The sequence below is a fragment of the Dunckerocampus dactyliophorus genome, chromosome 12, assembly GCF_027744805.1.
Source record: "Dunckerocampus dactyliophorus isolate RoL2022-P2 chromosome 12, RoL_Ddac_1.1, whole genome shotgun sequence".
Taxonomy (NCBI): Eukaryota; Metazoa; Chordata; class Actinopteri; order Syngnathiformes; family Syngnathidae; genus Dunckerocampus; species Dunckerocampus dactyliophorus.
In genome coordinates this window covers 27,535,243-27,559,218 of record NC_072830.1, presented here as the reverse complement: position 1 = coordinate 27,559,218, position 23,976 = coordinate 27,535,243, and the positions used below count along the sequence as shown (strand labels likewise).

General features: G+C 40.9%; 1 protein-coding gene across 1 annotated transcript in view; it reads right to left on the bottom strand.

Moving 5' to 3' along the window:
- Positions 1-23,718, bottom strand: part of lsamp (limbic system associated membrane protein) — a 314,265-nt gene extending 290,547 nt beyond the window's left edge. The window contains exon 1 of the mRNA XM_054795076.1: positions 23,503-23,718. Within this exon, the coding sequence (XP_054651051.1) occupies positions 23,503-23,566 (64 nt within the window). The 5' untranslated portion in view covers positions 23,567-23,718. The remainder of the gene's footprint in view (positions 1-23,502) is intronic.
- Between the last annotated feature and the right edge of the window lie 258 nt (positions 23,719-23,976).

Sequence of the window (23,976 nt, the reverse complement as noted above, 5' to 3'; positions counted from 1 at the left end):
TTAATCAACTAGCTGGAAGCTAATGGCTTTAGCAAGGCTCGGGGGGTGGGGCCACACTGCTTTGACTTAGGCCGCAATCAGACAGCAATGATAAATGAGTCAGATGTTCCCCACAGTTAAAAACGTTTGAAGGGCAAACTAACAAATGTAACGTCAATGAGTAGTGACACTGAAATTGATGCCAAAATGCCACTTGTATCACTGAAAAACACTGAAGGCCAAATTGTTCAAAATGTATGAACAACCCAGGTAATTCTAGTCTTTGAACATAATCAATTATGAAATAAATGTTTGGAAAACTGCCTTATGTAGAATTTGGCTGGATGATGCATGTTGATGACGCAATCGAGCCGGGACCTCCAAAAATTGAGAGCGACAAGCTGCAACAAGCTGAAACAAGCTGCAATACATGCTAATGTAATAAGTAAACATGGCTGAACGTGAACATGAGGAACTGGGTTCAGCTTCATGCTGTCTGATCATCAGCAGAAAACTATTCTCTGCAGGGGTTGTACGGCAGGGCCCATTACATCGATCGCCAAGGTAGTGTGTGTCGACGGCATAAACAACACTTTGTATATGTCATATGCCCTCAGTCAGCTGACATTAAGCTCCCCTTCTGATTCGCTGGTGCTCCCCCACGGCAAAGTGATGAAAAGAGGTAAACAGACGTCTCAAGCTACACACAGAGATGCAACTTTCATCTTAAATATCCTGGTTACGGATAAACTACCTCAGCGGTGAGATGCCTACTGTATATCCATAACAGAAGTTACTGTATGCTTTCATTTGTGGTGGCTAGTTATGTAGAAAAAAAGTGAATAGTTTGACAGCTTTGCTTTGCATCCTGAACTATAGAAATGCGTGTTTTCTACACTACAGCCTGTTAAACTATAATTTCATGATTAATTGGAAAATGTGCCCACTGCTGAAACCTTTTTACTATGTTGCCTTGACTTCAGCTATAGTGTCTTTTGCATAATGATTTTCATTTGTTGTATATTGCTAATGTTTGATAGCAAATGCTAATTGGACGTAATACATGAACTGTGTGTCTAATGAACGCTATATAGCTATTTTGACTGACATACTACTGAGGTTATGTACACAACTATTGTGTAATTATCTTATTGCCATATTGAACTGAATTGTGAATTATTATTATTACCGCTTATCCAAGGTCGGGTTGCGGGGGTAGCAGCCTATAAATATAGTAAATATATTACACATTTATATATTCATATATATATTTTCTATGTTTATAGTAGGACATAGCTCTTTGGGACTTGGTAATTTTTGAATTTGCTCGAAAAATTGTGAGCACCCCTGGTGTAGGGCAACAATTATGGCAAAGACTGGTAATACGACCAATTTGTTTTACCATTTCAAAACAGAACACGTCGTTGAATATGACCAATTTTGTGTTATTCAAGCAAAAATAAACTAACGTACTGCCTTCTGCACAGTTTTGCACTTTTTCACTGTATATGGCATAGCACTAATGGCAAGAAACTTTCACACATTCTCCGTATGTGATCTTTACACGGACGTTATATTCCCTTGGTTCTCAAAGTGGGGTACGCGTAGCCCCACGGGTACACCAATTTCATTAGGGGTATGTGAATAAATATAAAAAAAAATAGCACCTAAAACCCAATTAAAAGTGCGTCTGAACGGCGCAAGGAGAAAAGATTGGAAAGCCGAAAGGAGACAGAGTAGGAAGTTGTTCCTTGCTCTGTGTGCATTATATGAACAAATAAGTAAGTTTGATGAATAGTTCCTTTTTCAGTATTTTTAGTGGTTGTTCTGGATTGCTTGGTTGTACCCCCTACTGCTTCTGTTTAGTGTCTCTCAGACGCTGGTTCTCCTGAGTTGGGCGGAGCTACCGGATGAGCACAGCTGCCTTCTATCAATACCTCTTCTTATTCACCTCAGCTGCGGCAGGAAGGCATGGGATTATTCCTTTGTTTAGACGCTTCTGGACACGCTTGTCGCTACCACGTCTTCCAAGACCTCTGTTTTGCGTCTTCATTAGCTCCTCTCGTGCTTTGCCTCCTGCTTAACTACTGTAACTGCTCATCCTGTAGGCCGCCTGACTTTCAGGTAGTTTTTTTGTTCCTCTTTTGTGCCTTTTGGTTTTTTCCTCTGATCCGCGGTGCAGCTCGGACTGTCATGTGCACCATCGCCCTGAGTTGGTAATCTTATATCCTGAAACAGCTGTATTAAAATATTAATTTCACCTGGAGTTGCCTCTCCTTGCATTTTAGCATTCATCTGCTTGTCACCACGCTCCACGCGTGACAACTATGAAACAGAAATTCCAGCTCAGAAAAAGCCAAGACGCAAATGGCTGTGTCAATTAGGAGCCAACATTCACGCCGGTAAACAGGTTTTCTATGCTGAATGAAAATAAAGAATCCTACTTCACGGAAATTCATTTATCATGACCGGGTCTGGAACCAATGAACAGATAAACGAGGGATTACTGTAGTTTTCTGATGGATGGTTGTGGTTTAACAGGATGTAGTGCTGCAACAAGGTGACTTAACTACATGACCTACACCCATAGTGGTTAGCTTCTGCTTGAATGACAACTCAGAACAACTTGGAAGATGACTCGCATCTCAAAATGAATTACGTTAATCTAAATAACGATGTACTTGACGAGGTTTTCAGAAAAACACGTTGGATTTTAGTAGAATACGAACACTGATAGTTTAAAATGACATACAGTCACGGAAAAAATGATTAGACCACCTTGTTTCTTCAGTTTCTTGTTCATTTCAATGCCTGATACAACTAAAAAGGTCCTTTTTTTTGGACAAATATAAGAATGACAACAAAAATAGCTCGTAAGAGTTACATTTTTTGGCAGTACTCTGCTATAGCTATTCATGTAAGAACTTAAGTGATTTTGGTTATTATCAAGAAACCAAGGAAGTTGCTAGATATCTAGCAATAGCTCTTAATAGCTCTTAAATTAAACCCTTATAAGCTAAATTTGTGAAAATAATTACATTTGTCCAAACAAATGTACCTTTAGTTGTACCAGGCATTAAAATGGATCAATAAGCTGAAGAAACAAGCGTGGTCTATCATTTTTTCCATGACTGCATGTTGTTGATGATGAAAATTGGAAGTGCATGTTCCAAAATTTAGTAAATTCAGACTTCTCTGCCTGTAAGGCACTTTTAGTCCATTTTGTTCAGTCGCCAGCCGAGCGGGTCTCATTTCCCGTGGCCACTAATGCTGCAACGTCCACCTACAGAAAAACCTTCTGACCCACATCCTGCTTCAAAGTGAACACTGGCTGAGCCACAGTCACCTGCTTGCTCACCACAGGATTGTCACCTCCTGTCCACCTGTCTTCTTGTAGTATGTAGTTGTTCAGCTCTTAGACTTCAATTTTTGCTTGTTTTACGCATAGCGTATGTGCTTCATACACACACCACAAAGACAAAAGAACATTTGGTAAAAAAGTCCAGAATTTTCAATTTAGATTTCAATCTAAATCTGGTAAAATGGGTTGGATATCTAAGACCCGCATTGCTTTAAATCTTGGCAACAATGTCGCATCACCTCCTCAAAAGAGGAGTAGTGTCCACCACACAATTTTCAGCTACAGCACATGTGGCATTTCAAAAGCGAAGAAACCAATACAGGTGTAAGAATCACTCTGTGTGTGTGTGTGCGCATGTGTTTTCTAGAAAATACTTCCTACCCACTGCTTCTCAGCTTGAACTCTCAGAGAGGATGATGTGGTATTCAGGACAAAAATGTCAATTTCATTATATTTCAAAAAGGTTTTTAAGGGTTTTTTTAAGGGTCAGCTTTGCTTCTTTCAAGGTCTTCATTGCTGTTGTGAACAATCAGGGTTCATGCTGATGGATGTAAGGAACAGTAAACATAAGAAAGTACCGGTAGTGGTTGGTTGTCTTTCTGACCACCTGCCTATAAGCCAGAGGTGCGCAAACTTTTTGACTCGCAGGCCGCATTGGCTTAAGAAATGTATAAAAAGGTGGTCATCAAACAGAACGACATGTGTGAGCAACAAAATAACAACACATCCACCGCAAGTTAACGTATCACATGAATCAACTACTGCCACTTTGTGGCTAAACAACAATTACGTGCTAAACATGACTTGTAACTCAAACTGTTATGTACCGGTGCCCGCAAGGCATGCTGGGTAGTTGTGTGGCAAATGATAAAACACTGGATCTCAAGAGTATGTGAACGTCTGTCCTTGTTTACTCCCTGACGGCCTCCTCAACATGTTCATATGTGGGTGTAATTTTGGCGTGGGTGTTGTGCATAGATGTTTATTTGTGTGCCCACATGATGCAGTAGTAGTTGTTGACGTGTTGTGTTGTTTGGATTGCTTTTTTTGTACTAGCTACAGATAGCAAAAAATGTAATTTGGAGACGTCCAGTGGGCCGGACTAAGGCGTTTGGCGGAGCTGATGTGGCCCGCGGGCCGCAATTTGCCTGCCCCAGCTATAAGCAGTCACATCACATTCAAGCCTAAATTTTATTAAATAATAAATCATGCTGTTCTGTGGTCATTTTCAAACGTAAAATGGATACATGAACTAAACTACAAATACAAGGCATTCAAAAGACTTACATACTTAAAAATGACATACACACATATAGCCAATAATGCAAATTAGATGATGAAGTCATTATAACCACCTCCTCTCCCTCTACTGATGAAAAAAAAATCCAATTAACAATACAATACACAATACAAAACATATTATGTTTAGATTACTAAAAAACCCACACAAAACAGATGGCTCATTGTAAACAAAGTGTGCTGCATTCACAATTTAATTGGCTAAAATAAAAAAAAAAACATTTTCACATGAATAGTGTGAACTGTTTGATTGCTTGACCATGTTGTCTTTGCTTTGTGTCTTATGTATGCATTTAATCTGAAAAACTGCCTCTCTTTTATTGTTGTAATGTTATTGTACACTGCATTTTCTTTTTCTCTCCCTCTTTCTTTTTCTTATTACTTTTATTAATTTGATCATTTCCAAAGCCTCCCGTGGACAAGTGTTGTGAATAAGCACTGTGCTAAAACACTCAAACAATGCATTTGGTTTGTCCAGTGTAATTGTGATGTGATGTAATTGTGATGATAAATTAAATACAATTTCAAACTACAACCTAACTGAACAGAAACTGTACTCCCCTACTACACCAAATGGTGTGCGACCAACCCTCTTACAGATTTTCATTTTTAATGGGTATTTTTAGCATATTGTCACGTATTGGTGGGAGGAGATAAGTGTTTCATTTTGGAGAGAAAGAAGTGCGCCAATGCTCTGTGACAGGGCGCTGGTGCCACATGTTTCACCACAGTGATGAAGTTACAGGACACTTCAAATGATTTGTAACTGTCCGAAATGTGACGTGAATCATTTTTTACCTGACAACTGGACTTCAACTGCTCCCTTGTGTTCAGCTGTTATTCATACTCTAATGCTGATGTGCAGAGCAAGTGGTTATAAATACAGGCATGAAGGGAGGGTTTTTTTAGTTAAGACCAAAAAAGAGCCTGATTCTGAACCCCAGATGAATCTCAGCATTCCAACTGGCCATATGCAGCAGTGATGGTAAACTCGATTCCTTTAGACACCGATTCCACAGACATATATACGCACAAAGCAAACACCTCATGAGATGGATGCAAGAAAATGGACCAAACCTACTAAAGCACCTTTCTACAAAGTTTTTGGAGGCTTGTTTCACCGCAGGAATCCACAGTATTATGCCACAGCATTGTGCCACAGAGTCAACAAATTCTGTTGGTAAAATGATGTTATAATGGCCAAATACAATCTCCAGTATTTTTTCAGCCTTACCTGTCCAAGGTTATCCCGTGACACCTTGATTGGACTGTAAACCGGTTGGTACAATTCCATGTAGAACATGAATTAGGCATCTTCCCCGTTCTCTCTTGCCACATCCAATATGGCGGTGACGTCAACGTATGATTCAGCGCTCAATGCCGCATCTCCGTCACCCAAGAAACTCGTACATGCGCCACAAGTCCACCGACCCGACTCACTAAACCCATGAGCCCAGCACGGCTCACTGAAACGGCGAGTCCACGTCAGGTTCACGATTCACTCGTCGGCCCCCCTCATGCCGGCGTTGGCGAGTGAGTCTAATAAACCAAGGTTCGCAAGTACCTGGGTTCTTCTAGTGCTCGGCTTGGCGTTAGCGAACGAGTAGCTCAGACAGGACCAGGAAATGGAAAGGCGAGTTGATTTGAGTCAAGGAGCAGATCTGTTGCTTTTTCCATGGGGTTAGTACATTTATACAAATGCAGTTAGAGTAACAGTTTTACAATTGATGCCACATTACCGGGTTTCCTTTTTAATTTGGCTAGCGGCAGCAGTGAAAGAGTTCACAGAGACGAATAACCGCGAGTCGACTCAGTCGATACGCGACCATCTCTAATATGCAGCCATGTTTCTGGCACCTCTTGCTGACTCACATTTTGTCAAAACAAAAGTGCAACAAAATGTTGGTCCAGAAACCCAAGAAAAAAAAGACATAGTAGTATTGCTTCATTATTCAGACATTAATACTTATTACAAAAGCATGACATAGTGTAGATGACAGACTGGATGTTTTGTAATTTGCGTGTTACTTTCGATTTACTTGATTATATAGTAATTGCAAATAATGTATTGTAGGTCATTTATGCAGTATTGTTATGAGTACGTACATTGAGATAAAAGGTTTATGAAAGCAACATAAAGCTTTTAAGATATAAGGCCTTTTGTATTCTCAAAGTGGAAAATCTAAGTGCAGTGGAAACATTTATATAGTAAATACAATAAAATACTGCACACTACATCCAGGGCACTGTTGCCTAGCAGCTAATTGCACAACATTTCCTACGGTGTTCATTTAGCCAGTATATGTCATTATTTGTTTAAGAAAACTGATCAGCTGCATCTGGATCAAGTTTGCCCCACCCTCTGTTGGTTGTGTCCAAAGGTAATCCTCTGTAAATCAGTTTTATATCCATGGTTTAGGGACCTCTTGTGAAAACACAAGCCAGCTTGCCAGGTCTGAACACAGCACTGCTCCTTAGTAGGACCAACTGTCTTTCTTTTCGTCCATCTTTTCAGCCTGTTTCTGCTCACTTGAAAACCATTCCTTAATTAAATGTACTCGGAAAATAAATAGTTCAACATTTTATGAGCATAGACATTGTTATATATAAGTAAATTATTCATTAACATAGGTTCAAATTTGCTAAGATTATTGGAAAGCTCTTGATGACTCAGGGCAGAAAGGGCGCCAATCTCTCTGGCACACTTCATTAGCCCTGTTAATTAAAGCCTAATTTGCACACTTGCAGAAGCACTGGGCTCTATAATTCAGTTTCTTTCTTTCATTTAGACAACAGCCATAATATACATATCCATAGTCCCATGCTTTTACGATGAGAGATAGCAAAACACTGTTGTATTCTGTAAGAGTCTACACTGTGTATGTAATAGACCCGGCTAGTGCAGCACTGTGAACGTACGTTGGTAAATCTCACTCCCTGAAGGCTGACATATATATCAAACCATCTACAGTAGTAATGAGGAAAGCCAGACATCCGTACAATGTGGAAAATAGGACATAAACCATCCAGTTAGTACAAATAGCCACATTTTATTGTAAATACAGTTTTTTTCCGGCATTGGTATATCTTCTGGCCTGTAGAGAACCATTGCTTTAATTATCATTGGGAAGACTGTTCAGAGAGTCATCAACAGCAACTTGTATGGACCTGAGAATCCTTGATTACTTCTCTAAGTTTACGTGAAACATTTTCTTCACTACAAGCATGTGAACCACTCTGGGAGTAGAAGTGCTTCAGGGAAGAGTGATTGCAGATTCCTTCATAGATATCCAGACGGATAAACGCTCCCAAAGTTCCCTTCCCACCTGTGTTTCTCACCTCTGTGTCAGCGTGGGGATTTTCAATTGCAGTAGACCTGGAATAAATGCCACATTGTAAAGCGGCTTTCTCTGCCGTACTCAATGGGCATGGAGCGAAGAGGGCCTGATGACCGATAGCCACATACAAAATGATGCAAGAAAAAGCAATTGAGATTTGTTAAAAAGCTATAGGAACCTGCAGCAGTACAACCCATTTCATCCTAATGAAGCAAAAATGTACCATTTTAGCCAAGTCTTCACTACCCAGTTAAACCTTTGACAGAGAAATCCGAACCCTATGAGACCAGGTTAAAAAACTTTTCTAAAATGTTCTCATATGTACCTCAGCAGTGCACTCACGTATGATGGAAAAAGGTTAATGTCGGAAGTGTTGAGTGTGAAGTCAAAAAGTAAGTGTCAAGCATGTGCTAGATTGACAGCTATTATTACAGTATATTTCTAAACTGTCACCTTTTTAGTGTGACAGCTGAATCCCCTCATGTAAGGTAGGCATGTGTGCACGTGTGTGTGTGAGACTGAGGACTGACAAAAAAGAAGCAGTAGAAATTGACAGATGAAAGTAAGGCTGTACAGGTGGACTGACAGCTCATATGAAAACATGTCAAACGGAGGGTCTCAGTCTACTGACCTCTCCAGCAACGACTCATGACCTAAGCAAATTAATTACCCGCAGCTTCTGTTAACAGTATAGGTGTTTGTTGAAGTGAAAGAAGGAAAAAGTTAAGTCACAATTCTTAGTCAAGTGTTTTGTTATCCCTAATTAACTTTCCATCTCGGGCTGAACAATTTTAGTAAAAAAATCTAATAGCGATTACTCTCGCAGATACAGTGATTTCAATTTGATTAATAATCTTCCTCAAATCGGGCTTCAGTGCAATATTCACAATGTGCAAGAACAGGTAGAGGAGTAACAGGTATGCAGGTATGAAAGCTGCATAAAACCTCCACAATGCAACCCAACCCTTGACCAACGACAGAGCCAAGAAGGCAGAGCTTGGAGACACTCCCCCATTGCCTTGCAACACCTCGTCTGACTGGCAAAACACGCACGGGTGTCTAAAGTGTGGCCAAGGGGGCCATCTACGGAAAGGGAGACAATGCAGAAATAAACTCCAAAGACTCCAACGTCTTCATTTTGTTTTTCTTCAGCCATTAAGAGGTGGACTTGCTGGTGTTTTTTGGATCATTGTCCTGCTGCAGAACCCAAATTAGTTTTAGCTTGAGGTCATGAACAGATGGCTGGACATTCTCCTTCAGTATTTATGGTAGACAGCAGAATCGATGGTTCCATTTATCACAGCAAGTCTTCCAGGTCCTGTAGCAGCAAAACATCCCAGACCGTCACACTACCACCAGCATATTTTACTGTTGGTATGATGTTCTTTTCCTTTTTCGTTACTTTTACGCCAGATGTAATGGGACACACACCTCCCAAAAAGTTCAACTTTTATCTCGGCAGACCACAAAGTATTTTCCTAAAGGTCTTCAAGACCATCAAGATGTTTTATGGAAAAATTGAGATGTTGTTTTTGTTCAGCAGTGGTTTTCGTCTTGGAATTTTGCCTTGTAGGCCGTTTTTGCTCAGTGTTTTTCTTACGGTGAACACTGACCTTAACTGAAGCAAGTGAGGCCTGCAGGTCTTTGTTGATGTTGGATGTTGTTGCGGGGAATCTTGGATGAGCTATTGCTGCACTTTTGGGGTAATTTTGGTTGGGCAGCCACTCCTGGGAAGGTTCAGCACTGGTCCATGTTTTCACCATTTGTGGATAATGGCTCTCACTGTGGTTTGCTGGAGTCCCAAAGCTTTAGAAATGAAATTGTGGGAAGAGGCTTTTTCACACAGGGCCATAAAGGTTTTCATTTCTTTTCTTCCTTAATAAAAAAGTTTAATTTAAAAACTGCATTTTGTGTTCATTTGTGTTGTCACTGACTAATATTTCAATTTGTTTGACGATCTGAAATATTTAAGTGTGACAAACATGCAAATAAATAAGAAATCAGGAAGGAGGCGAGCACTTTTTCACACCACTGTGTATGTTTTTTTTTTTTTACCACAGTAACCTTGGTGTAATTGGGCACTTATACGCTGAAACATTCTGATAAAGTCATATCTGCAGCCATGAACAAGAAGATGAGTTGCTCTACCTGTCAGTCTGTGTTTTGGCACATTCCCTTTCTGGTTTGTGTGATTGAAATTTGTTTTCGCCTTTAGTTAAGGTTCATGTGTTTTCTGACATGCTAATTTGTTCCGAGTTTTGTTCATTTGTTTTCTGAAATGTAAAAGTGTAGAAAGGGGAGATGCGGCAAGCTGGTGTGGGCTTATTAATACCCCCCCGGCTCAGTGCCTTCGGGTTAGGGAAGAGCTCCCGAACTGAACCAGAGTGATCTTATTGGACTTCTGTGGTAACCACAGTTTGTCCACAACAAACACCATGTTTGAACATAAGGACGTCCATAAGTGCACCTGGCGCCAGGACACCCTCAATTTTGTAGTCGTATCCTCAGCATGTTTTGAACACATGGGTGAAGAGAGTGGCTGAGCTGTCGGAGGATGAAGATGGCCGGACAGACCTGGTAGACCCAAACATGTAGTGAGGGTGTGTTGGGAACGTCTGGCAGAGTCTCCTGTTTGTCGAGTCTCACCTCCAGCAGAGCTTCTCCTGCATCCCGGGGAAGGAAGGGGACATTGAGTGGGAATAGGCCATATTCCGTTCCTCCACTCCTGAGGCAGCCAATCGGAACTGTGGCTGAAAGATGGTCAGTGCCAGTTATGGCGACAACCTCCAAGCCTGATGGTGGAGACCGCAGGTTAGGGCTGCCGTCAAGTTGAAGGAGTCTTTTCATGCATGGATGGTTTGTAGGACTCCTGAATTAGCCAGCAGGTACCGGGAGACCAAGCGGCATGTTGGATGGAAGTGTTTTCCGCTTCCCGGCCACCGTAGCGATCCGTGTAACCAGAGAAAACGCATGCAAGCAAGGGAAACATGCACATGCAGAGGTCAGAAATTCTAACCAAACCCTCCGTGGCTTTTAGGCGGACGTGTTAACCACATTTTCACTGTGCTGCCGAAAAACACCAGTTGAACGTGATCGCAAGTGAAACATCCTGCTTTCTTCCAAGCCTACAGCTCAAGTTATACACACAAGGCACGTAGAATATTGTATGATGTTCAAAATAACTCCAGATGTTGCTTCCATTCAGCTATTCAGTAGATGCTGCACACGCACACACACACAGAAAGACATATCTGAAAGGTTCCTGAATGATGCTACTTAATATTTAACTCAGTATGTGTTCATACTGTGCTCGGGCAAAATATTAAGTAGGTTTATGTTTTCATTCTTAATGGGTTCATAGAATGTATCAAACAATCCAATTATATATTCCTCTTCATCAGCAATATACTGGTTCTGAATAATGCCACATACAAGGAGCAAACATATACAACATATACAACAATAGATAAGTCAATAAACACGACATATGACAGCAGGGTATCATTAAATACGATGACAAGAGACCAGGAATAATAATTACGATCATTGAATGCAATGTGACATACAGAAGATAAAAGTGTACACATAAAGACTTTGCTTTTTTGATATAAACATGTACGGATATCGTGATTGCAAGACAATATGGCTAGGACTAGGCCAAAATGTGTATTGTGTAAACAGTACACCATTTGCACAATGTCTCAGGCTATGGAACTCAAACTGAAGTGGTAATCAAGGATGGGTCAATGTTAGCAGACAAACCCCCAATGACAGTCGGGGGAGACGGAGCCTCGCTTACCATGATAAAAAAAAGAAGAACATAAAATAAATATGAATATTTATCAACTGAACTGTATTATGAATGAGTTTTCTGTAACATTCCAGTCGTTTCTTAAGCAAAAATGGTGCTGAATTCCTTCATTAATGTTATAATATATGTAATAATAAGGGAAAACGAGTACACTGTATAAAAAGCAATGAACTTCGTATTTAACATTGGAATTGGAATGTCAAGAACTTTTAAATAAATTAAACAAACAAGACAAAAAAATCTCAATGAAAATAAAATGGAATCTCTTTTAGAAAAAATCACACTTCAAAAAAAATCACAATCAATCACAATATTTCTCATTTTGAATTACTCTCGCATTCGCTATTGTCTGAATATTGGGGAAAAAACTGAAAAATAACAAAAAATACTCAATGTGTGTCAATGCAGACGTCAGCTAATTTGCATATACACTTTCTTGATTCACTTTTAGCATGTGTGGAATACGCTGTTTACGTTTAATTTGGTATAACGTTTTGTCGGAGTTTGGTCAAAGTACATGTTTGGGATACAGTAAAATGTGGTGCACAATGAGGTGCTACAGTATATTGTCACAAAATGAGACCGTTTGTCACATTCTGCAGCCCTGCAACATTATTTCAGTGGATTCTTATTAGCACTTACATGGCACTTTTTCTCTAACTTACATTGCATATTGAAGTATTTGTCTTATTTTGCACAAACAGTGTTTATTTGTGAAATGCATCCAGTAAGCATCACAGTAAAAGAAACATAATATGTGTTCATTCACCTGACATTAGTTTGAGGGAAGATCTGCTGCGAATATGGACATTAGTTGATATCAGTAACAAAGTGTTGGCGAAGTACATGTGACTAAACCATTGTGTTGTAGACTACAGTATTATGAAAATCCATGGCTAGTAGAGTAAGCTATCTCTGAAACATGAGCCAGCTGTGTAGCAAAAAAGTAAATAAAAGGGCTGCACAAAAAAGTTAAGCGTAGAGATTCTGAGTGTTTCCAAACCAGATGTGCTTTGATTCGCTAGGAAGGGCAACCGCACTGTTGACAAGGCGCGTGGAAGAAGACTGTAAATCCCAAGTTACAAATGCATTATTTTTCCTGCATGCTCCGAAACTCTGGATAAGACTACATCACTGTGTGACTCTTAACACAGGTTTATATCACTTCAACTCAGACTTTGCTTTGCTGGCCCTGACGGCACACCGCTGTGTATTTGTCACAAAAATAAGAGCACCGGTAACATAGCAGTGGTGCATGTTTTGACATATTTTCACATTTGTGTGTGCAACGTTTCAGAAGTCTAGTTTAAACGCCAGACGGTCATCAACACTTTCTTTCCCTCTGTGTCTCACATGCACACAGACACACTTTTAAAGGGAATCTGTTATACTAATTTTTGGGCCTTTGTATTGAGTTGTGGACTTCTATCGGGCAGCGACACACGATAACCCTCACAGAAAGCTTTCTTGATCTTCCAGTCCCTGCAGCTCTTCCTGCAGTGTTTTCTGCCTCCCGCCCAAACGGTCTGTGTAATGTACGCTACCCCGGCCCACCTCCAGGTACGCCTCCTGCCGGACCCACTCCGCTGTGACTGGTCACACACTCCCAAGCGCTCCCGAGGACTTCCACATAGCATACTTGCACAAAATAAACACAGTTAGGGCACTGATATATTGTTACTTATAGCTAGCTCTTCTGACTCTTCAACACAACCAAGTAACGTTGGAAAGGCGTCGCACTTCAGCAACAGTTTGGCGGATAGTCCAGCTTTGTTCACAAAACAGTGCCATTGATAGATGAGCTTATTTTTCTCTTGCTGGCCGAGAATCAGCAACTCCAACCACTTCTGCCTGATGCTAGGCACACCCAAACACACATTTCCTGGGAGCCATTGCTCGATGTGTTAACACCGTGAAGAGAACAAAGCAGTGCGGGGGTGCTGGGCATGCCCATATAAGGAAGTCTAGGTTGTACTGACGTCAATGGAACTTGGTGGAAAAAAAAAACAAACTCTGTAAAACACGGCGTGCAGAGCCGTCCAAAACTGCTTTCAGGGCTCAATTCCAAAACCTCATTATCTGATGGGTTGGCATCGTTTAACATGAGAACACAACATTGTAACAACATTTGTAGGTTCGGCGCAAAGGCAAAATAAAAGTGAATATCGGAGCAGAAGAGATGGGAATGTGATAATTGAAGACTAAAACAAAAGGAATGAAAGTGTCCTCAGGGCATTGAATCGATCGCAACTGAGCTGTTGTTTGTTTGGACTGACCAAACGCTAGTCTAGACTAGATAGGACTACAGCTGTCCTATCTAGTCTGACTAGTGTTTGACCCGCCTAGTCTTTGAGCATGAATTGATGAAGCTTGCTCGGGTGGGAGGCGAAACATCTTCAAAGACAACCTGAAGAGTTCAATGCTTTGAGAATACAATGACGTGGGTGAATGAGAATATTCACAGGCATTCAATGAAAGTGAAAAAATGTCAGGGGGGAGCAGATAAGAAATGTAGATTTGAGGATTGAGAATGACAGAGATGTCAATTTAAAAGCATGCTCAATAATGTATGTAATGTACACATTGTATTTTTACAAATTCAGGGAAATCCCTACGGAGACAGGACACATTAAAAGGCAAATAGACAATTCATCATTTCCCCTTCTTGTCAACCCACACACAGTCGGTGACCTCAGTGAGGAGGGAAAACTAACTCTGATTAAGCACTCTATCAATGACAGCGCGTTTTAATTAAAAGCGACACCGTCCTCATCGGACAATTGGTAATCACTATAACAATACAACATTTTTGCCATAAAGTAGAAAACACATAATCTTACACAGTCCGCCATACACACGACTGCTCAAAAGCTTGGCATCACTTGCAAATATCTGTTTTCTATGGAAACACACATTTTCATGTGCTCAATTTTAAAGAATCCAAAAACAATTACAATAAATCAGATGATTTTAAAGAAGCAGATGATTTTAAGGAATACATTTTTTTTGCAAAAAGGCCTACTATTAGCATAAGCAATTATTTAACACCTACAATTTTGACAGCCCACCAAGAACAATTTGCCTTATTTTAGCTGTAAAAGTGTTGTACAGTCGTGCTATATGTGCTTAGGTCCCCATTTTCAGGAGTTCTTTACCGATCTGAGAGTTTTTATAAATTGACAGACGAACTCAATAAACTGAATTTCATTGTGCGGGTTTTTATTGAATAAGAAATTCAGAATTTATATGAATAAATGATTTGGGATTTGCAATACAGTCATCTGTCACCACATGGTCTCCCATGGTAATGAATCATGCTGTGTCGTGGTTCAATTATTATTATTTTTTTAAGTATGCAGATTTACGCAAATTTTACATATTTTTAAAACATAAAAATGGCTAAACGAACTAAAATCCAAACATAAGTTATTAAGACGATACATTCAAATTGTGATACGCAGTATCCTTCACTGGTCACCAGGTGTCAGTAGGTGAAACATACGAGCGCCAGAAAACAGGCTTTTATTGCAGGTTTCAACTATCTCTCAACAGGACCAGTAATAATAACATAATAATCAATAATAACACGGGCTACTGTTGCGTTATCTGAAGTCAACTGTGAGCAACCACAACACTTGTTGAAAGTGAGCTTGTTATCTTATCGCCTCGAGCAAACAACGGTAATTAAAGAGAGAAGGGGAGTGTTATTGCAGCTGAAACTAATCGATGAGTGACAACAGTCAATAGATTCAAAATCAGATGAGAAGACGTTCGAGGAGGTGAACAAGTCGTATACACACAGAAGATAATGTACCACAAGGTGACCAATCACACTTTTAGCGGTCGCCGAAGTTCGAAGATTTTTTTTGGAGATTGAACAAAAAACTGAAACCGGCAAAAGGCAACAAAAACCTTACAAGCGTATTTAAAATGCATGCCAGGTAAGAAAAGTGCGTACACGCTGGCAAGTCTCTAAACGATGATTCATTGACTACTTGTAATTGTTGCAGCTTTCCTTCCAAAGCTGTGAAACTATTTAAAATGATTTATCCGGCAAGCAAGGCCAAATTTTTTAAAGATCAGGCTTAAAACTCCAGAACATACTGTATAATAGAAATAGACCTCTCAGTGTGCTTGTGAAGTTAAATTGAGGTACATTTTACAGTAAATCAAAGTTTAATACCCCACCGTCTGGCATTTACCAAGCATCTGTAGAAGTGCTATTGATACACATCATGTGCCCGAAATGTTCTCCGCATAGACCAGTCTAATACATGTATGTCTCAGTTTCTGATCTTGGAAAACGAGACTGATTTGTATTAAAATCTCCATATGGCCCACATGTCCAGGAGTACAGTCCAAATTAGATTAAATTTGAAACGTTTCCAGTAGCAAATAAAAAAGAAAGACTGTTTGACTGTGTGACTGAATCTCATCACTGCATTTGGCTCTGATCATTGCATTGAGTGCCGCCTGCCCAGCTGTCCAGCAATTTGCACACAGGATTTGTTCACCATCACTTGACTCATTTAAATCCAGCCATCCTGAAAGACTTAATGAGGTAGAACCTGCATCATAAAGCTCATATAAGCAAATACTTTTCTCAGAGATTCTTTCAAATGAGAATCGATCAGTATAAGCCTAGAGTTCTCAGTATGAGGGTGTTGCTGGTGAATGACAGATTTGTATAATCTGGATACGTGGGCACAGTGTTCCCTCTCCTCGTGTTCCCGCCACCTTTCGTGGATTCGCTGTTTCGCTTAATTTTTTTTTATTACAGCGTATGAACGCTGTTACAGGCCGAGCCTGGCCCTTTAAGAAGAATTGCATTGTGGGAAGTTGAGTGTCTGTCTCTTCCCTCTCTCGTCTGTCTGCACGGCGCATTGCTTTCTGCATTCTGATTGGCTGTAGACCGTTGTCTATTAATCTCCTTCGTGCCGCCCTGCCGTGTCTGCAGTGTCATCACTAGCTTGCTTGCTTGCTAGCTTGTAAATGAATCTTCGGTTCGAAGGAGGACTGCAACAGGAGGAGTACTGCAGGAATATGTTTTAACAAGGATACAAAAATGCGAGAGTTGCAGCAGGACGGCGCCAGGACGGAAAGGCACGGTGACGTGAGTGAAATACGTGTGAGTGGCTTCTTGTGTCCCACCTGTAGGTTCGTCATTAAAATTCAAACAAAGGTTTGAACTTTTTTGAGCGTGTTTAAACAAGAAAGAAATGTGAGAAAATGTTATTGCCTGTCTGAGAAAACTGTATAAAGTGTATTGTGAGGGGCTTTACAGCCTTAAAAAATAATAATTGTAAAAAAAATGAAGTTGGCTACTTTGCGGATTTCACTTATTGCGGGCTATTTTAGTAACCTATCCCCCGCGATAAACAGGGATATACTGTATATTTCATTAATGGATGAACACTTAAACCTATTAAAACCAATCCTATAAAACAGCCTCACATCTACTTTTTATTTTACACTGACACAAACAAACAAACACACACACATGTAAGTGTGCAACATAGCTGGCTTATTTTTACACTGCACATACTTTCATGATGGGAAACAATAGGAAGACTCCAAAATAATCCACAAAGTCAGAATAAAGATGTGCCATTTAACGAGGGCTAATTGTGATACCGACTCTAACTTCTAAACAACCATTTTTTGTATTTGACCTAACGAGCTGCATTAGGAGAGAACAAGTAAAATGGCAGGAAGGGCTCACGTCGCACTGTCATTGGCGTGCCAACCGACCCTGCGTGCGTGCGTGCAACCGTGCGTGCAAGCAGTAATCACAAATGATCGACAGCTGCGCCCCACCAGTTTCTGTCTAACCAACCTAAAGGGGAAACATTGGGCACTAAACAGGAAACAGACAGAACAAAATAAAAGCATAAAAGAGGAAACACGGGAAATAAACTACACAAAGGTCAGTCTCTCATGCAGAACACGATGTCTTTTGCAGAATTGTGTAGCCCTATATTTAATTAATGCAATGTTATGGTGCTTGTATACATTTTAACATGATCAAAATAAACCTCGCCTGCTGCCCGAAGTCAGCTGGGATAGGCTCCAGCATACCCCGTGACCCTTATGAGGAGAAGCGGCATAGTAAATGGATGGATGGATGGATGATTGATTTATTGGAGTACATTGCCAACAGTGTGCAGTTGGTATATTTACAGATCTGACAAAATTATTGGATACAATTAATCATATTTTAATCAGTTAATTAGAATGGTACAGCATCAGGGGGTGGGATTGAATTGAAAATGACTTAGCTATGTAGCTTGGATATCATTCGTGGTGGACACCAAGATTCAATATGGAGTATCGTCTACTTCATGAGATCTGGGTTTCAATCTTTGTTGGATCAAATCACTGCAAAGTCGGTATGTTCTCCCCTTACTTGCTTGAGTTTTCTCTGAGCACTTTGGTGGTCTATATGTGCCTTGTGATTGACTGCAGGCTAGTGCAGGGTGTACCCCACCTCTCGCCCAAAGTAAGCTGGGATAGGCTCACCCATGACCCTGATGAGGTCAACCTGTATTGAAAATAGATTTGCATAATTGGCCATGACATATGTGCATGTCATTCTTTTATGTATCTATGAATTTTTCTAATCTGAGTAAAAATGTACTGAAAGCCCTCTGAACGATGCTTTACAAAGCTCCCAATAACAGCCTTTACAGTCTGTGTCGCCGGGACGCAAGGTTAGATGTTTATACAAGTAGTATGTCACACAGAGGGTTTGTAGAGGAAGGAGAAGGCCTTGACACAAAAGCATAAACCAAGCTTAAGTCCCAAGCTTTCCCAGCACTGGATTTGTGATAAAGCAGTAAGCATGTCATGAAGTTCTTTCCGTAATCAACAGTATTTCTTTAATGACACTTTTTGTTTTCATCCCTCACCATATAATTGTTACACAGACGTAACAATTCTCTTTCATCAACAAACAACAGCGTGTACTCGCCTGGTTGGTTGGACATTTGAATATTTAAAATGAGCAGCGTGGCACAGGCAGGCAGCCAGTCATTTCTTTACACCACAAACATGCCTTTCACGATTATAAATACAACTAGAAAGCGAGACGTATAGACAGCAGTACTCTCTGTCCAGGCAATGCACTTCAATGAAAATCTAACACGACATGTGATAGTTTTACTGCAATGTATTAAATGCCACCAACCGTGAAAGTATGCAAGTGGAGGTACGTGGAATTTTTTTTTACATTTTCTCTGCCTCATAAGGAACTATGCCAGCCCTTGATAAATAAGAGCAGCAGATACAAACCACGGAAAGTGATATATGCTCTGCAGCAACCACGTTTAACGCTGCTGAGACAAGATCGATTGAGAATATGATTGTAAAATGTGACAGTTTTATTGAAATAGTCAATAATACGCTCCAAACTGGGGGAACGTGACAAAAGGCATATATGATGAGCCCAGACTGCCATGTACTACTGTAATCTAATTGATGTACTCACTGAGTGATCTTGAATGTTTGATAAAAGCCTTCAAACTGCTTGATATTCATTTTCCTGATAACTTTGATGTTGAGTATTCAAGCTGATTGCATGAATTTTACAGTCTATGTTATGCTTTGGGCCTTCTCACAAACTGTACTTGTCAGATTTCCTGCTGTGTTTCGGACATACGACTTTATTACGAATCGGTGAATTGCATGAAGAGCTCCTCTTCTTCTACTTTCGGGTTATCCTATGAGGGGTGGCCACATCAGATGATGTGTTTCCATCTTGCCCTGTCCTTTGTATCTTCCTCTGTCAATTCTATCACCTCCATGTCCTCTCAACAACATTGAGAAACCTCCTCTTTGGGCTTGCTCTTCTTCTCCTCCTTGGCAGCCCCATCTCCAGCATCCTTCTACCAATATAATCACACTCCCTCCCCCTCACTTGGCCAAACCATTTCAGTCTGGCCTCTCTAACCTTGTCTCCTAGACGTCTACCTTGGCCTGTTCCTCTGATCTGCTCATTTCTAATCCTGCCCATCCTTGTCACTCCAACCGAAGATCTAAGCATCTTCAGCTCTTTTGTCAAAAAGGACTCGTGGTACTCTTCTCCACCCACTCCACCCCGCCTGCACTAGATTCTTCACCTCCTTTGCACACTATCCGTTTCTCTGAACAGTTGATCCAAAGTACTAAAAACTCCTCCACCTTCCTCACCTCTACTCCTTGCATCCTCACATTTCCACCTGATAGCCACGTATTCCATCGTGATCTTCATCCCTGATCCTCATTCCTCTCCTCTCCAGCTCATTCCTCCACAACAACAGTTTTTTTTTTTTTCCATCAGTCCCTTAATTTCCCTATATGGCTTTGACCGAGAATGATACTGCAACACAAAAACACAAAAAGATGATAATTCACTTTCGGTGAAAATCTTATCATGATTAATTGGTCACAGTGAAGCCAAGCGCTACATACGCGTCGTCATATTTCCTGGTCTTACCTTTCGGGAGACTTCCATTTGTCTCATTGTCTCCATCTCACTCCGCCTTTCTTTTCATCCTTGTTAAATATTTTTTCATATTGTCTCTTGAGGGTTTCTTCACCGCACTTCATCACTTCATATCTCCTGCTCTGTGCTGTGTGTGCGCATGCTCAGTGCATACAAACCCTAAACATACCTGCAGAGCGAATACTCCCCGCGCCACTGCCATCTACTGTAGTGGATGTGCAAAAAAAAAGCAAAAAAAAAAAAAAACAATGGCTACTTTTGCGACCGTAACCCGCGCCAAGCTAAAACTCAACTCAACCCACAATGTCACTTCCTATCTGCCTGCCACTCAGCTCACCTAGGGAACACATTTATAGCAACACACAAGCATGAGTCTTATTTATGTCGTAAAAGGCTTATTTACTCATTTTATCTCTACGATATTGGGTAATACCAGCGGAAAGATGACTATTTCATGTCTCAAGGGCTCTGATAGAGACTAATCCATCCCTTTGTCTCCAGCAGCCTGGACTACTTTAACAGCCTTCTCACAGAGCTCTCTGAACGAGCTGTAAAACAGCTGTAGTACATCCAGAATGCTGCTGCTAGAGTCCTGACTAGAACCAGGAAATATGACCATATTAGTCCAGTACTCAGGTCTCAGCACTGGCTTCTTGTCGCTCAGAGAATTGACTTTAAAACAGCTCTGCTTTTCATGGTCTTGCGCCAAAGTACATCTCTCACATGTTAGAGCCACATAAACCATCTCGAGCTCTGAGAAGCTCAGGGCGGGGTCTCCTGCGGGTGCCCAGAGTCAGGACTAAACACGGGTGAAGCTGTGTTTCAGTTTTATGCTACCAAAATCTGGACCAGTCTTCCAGAAGTTGTGCGGCAATCCTCAACTTTGGCAACGGTCAAATCCAGGCTGAAACCACTCCTATTCAACTGTGCATATGATTTCTTTTTTTTTTTTTGGTTTATGGAATGATTTATGGAATTTGTGTAATTGTTATAATATATATATATATAATATTTTTATGGAATGATTTTATGAAGTGATTTCACCCTTCCTTTCTGTAAAGCACTTTGAATTACCTTGCGTATTCATTTTGCTCTATAAATGAACTTGCCTTGCCTTGGCCCAATAATGTTAAAAAAACGTATTCAGACGGTTGTAAAGACGTTTTCTACGCTCTAAACACAAAAATATTCCATTTATAAATAAGGAATCTTACTTTGCTGAAATTCACGGTTAGGTCTGGAAACAATTAACCGTGATAAACGAGGGATTACGGTATTGTGCACTCGGCGCAGCCTGATCTCAGATTTGACCAAGAAATGTGCAAATTCAGTGATTTTTACTTGAGAAAATGTTAAAAACAAGTCGGAATCACACAGATTACAAATACATTTATGACGCAGTTCAATGGACAAATGTTATGTTTCGTTTTTTAGTTTCATCATGACAGGTGAGGCTTAGCCTTACTGCCTCGCCTGGCCGCACATCACCGCATGCGTGCTCTTTAAGAGGTAAAGTAGATGAGTCCAAGGAAAAGTATTGCTGTGTGTTTCGATCACATTGACACTCCTGTTTTAGTCACCATTTGCTTTCCCACACAGGCCACAATCCATCATTGTGCATTGCCTGCGCCCATGCATCCTTCAACACACGCTCTCGTTGAGGATTGAGTTATTGCTGGCATTTAATTAGAAAAGTAGACAAAAGATAAAGGCATTTAAAACAACCCTGCACTGGGCTCATTGCTCATCTTGCAGTATTTTTTGTTGGTTTGTGTATGTCAGCAGTATTACACAACAGCTCCTTTAATAATCTCTCAACAATTGGGAATTTGGGGCCGGAGTGGAGTGTTGGCCACGGAAAAAAACATTTTGTTATTGGTGGCTACCATCAGTCATCGACTAGCTCAGTGTCGTGTCTGGTATCGCCTGCTGGCATGGCACTGAAATACTTGGTAACGTTTGAGACAACTAACAGCGTATATTCTTCTTCTTCTTCTTCTCTTAAGGCCTCATGTTGAGGTTAGTCCTTCTTTTGAAAAACATGACCAAAAGACAAAGAAAAGTAAAACACAGAGTAAATCCTTTGATGCTGAATGACTTGAGCTGACATCTTGCGTTATGTCATGCATAATGATGACAGCCAAACCTTGAAGCTGTGTGCTTATTCCAAATTGTACTTTAGGACATTAAAAATTACAAGATTTCAGTGGTAGCACAGTGTTGCACGCTAAGCCCTTTCATGCAGTCGCTGTGGGTTTGATTCCCGGCCAGTGTCCCAACACCCACCTCCCAAATCTGGATAAATAGTAGGGTTAAGAAAAGGTGGAAAAAAAAAATTACATGACCCCTGACGAGAGAAGCTGAAGGACACGTACTACATGTTCAAGTTTAATTATTTGTGCCACTCTTGTGTTCCTTTCATTGAAGTTTGTTCTTTATTCAGCAGGCCTACACAAAAACTACAGAGGCAATTCCCTCAAATCCTTTGTAACATGTAGAGCAGGGGAAAAAGAGCAGACACAACCAATTTGGATGTGGCTCAAGGTAAACACATTCAGAGTTGTTGTGGTGTACCGTTTCATGAATATTAAAAACGTGCAAAAAAAATGTACATATCGAGGTGACAATCCAAATTTGGATTGTGTGGCCTGGAGGAGGTCAGCTTTCACTTAAGTTATTCATTGTAGTCCTTGCACAGTATGCATCATGCAGCACGCGCGCACACACACACACACACACACACACACACACACACCAGACAAAATGGGCTCATTGACAGCATAAAAGGAAGTCCACAGATAATACTCGAGGGCACAATGACCTGCGGATTACACGTCAGAAGTGAAAGAGAATCTGATTTTGTCAGAATCCTACTTGCGCAAAGCTAAATGGCATTGGTCCTGTCAAAAAGCTACGGACCGACTGCAGGAGACCCCCGTTTGCTTATGAGGGGGAATGACCAAAGTGGTGTTATGTATATCTGTCACACACACATTCACAAATACTACAGTGCGCGTCAACCCAGCAACTTTGTTTGCAGCCAGCAGCACCACATGAGCTCATAAGCTGAATAAACTGCACCAGGACTCTCTGACAGGTGTGTTTGCGTGAACTAAAATCACTTCTCAACTCGCGTCACAAGCAGGTGCACAACCAACGTCTTCACACACTACGAATGAGTTTCCACCACGAATAAATTGAATTGCAGCTATATTATAAGACGTTCCCTTGCCTTGAAATCCAAAGAGGAAAGCGACCCCGGGAATCCACACGGTGTGTATCCACAAGTAAGCCATGACGTCCTCCTGTCCGGTCCAAAAGCCCCGCACTCAAATTGTAGATGTTTCGAGGTTAATTTCCACCAGAGGAAAAAGCGTTGCAACCGAAGCCGTGGGGAGAGACGGGAAGACCAACTGTGGACGGAGACTGTCACTCCTTCCTCCGACGCTTCCACACACACTGAGATATTAGCGACCTCTACCGGAACCCAGCGCTACGGGGGCGTGCGCGCGCGCGCGAGCGATCGCCAGGCACTTCCAGCGTCTTATCATGAGTCTCACTGCACAGCCAAGACAAGTCATCCAGCAGCTTAGAATCTTTACTGCTGGAGACTGCACCAGAATAATGCATCAGAATACAAAAAAAAAAAAACGATGTGACAGTTTGATGTGTAAAGTATTCATGTCATAATCAAGGGCTGAAAACA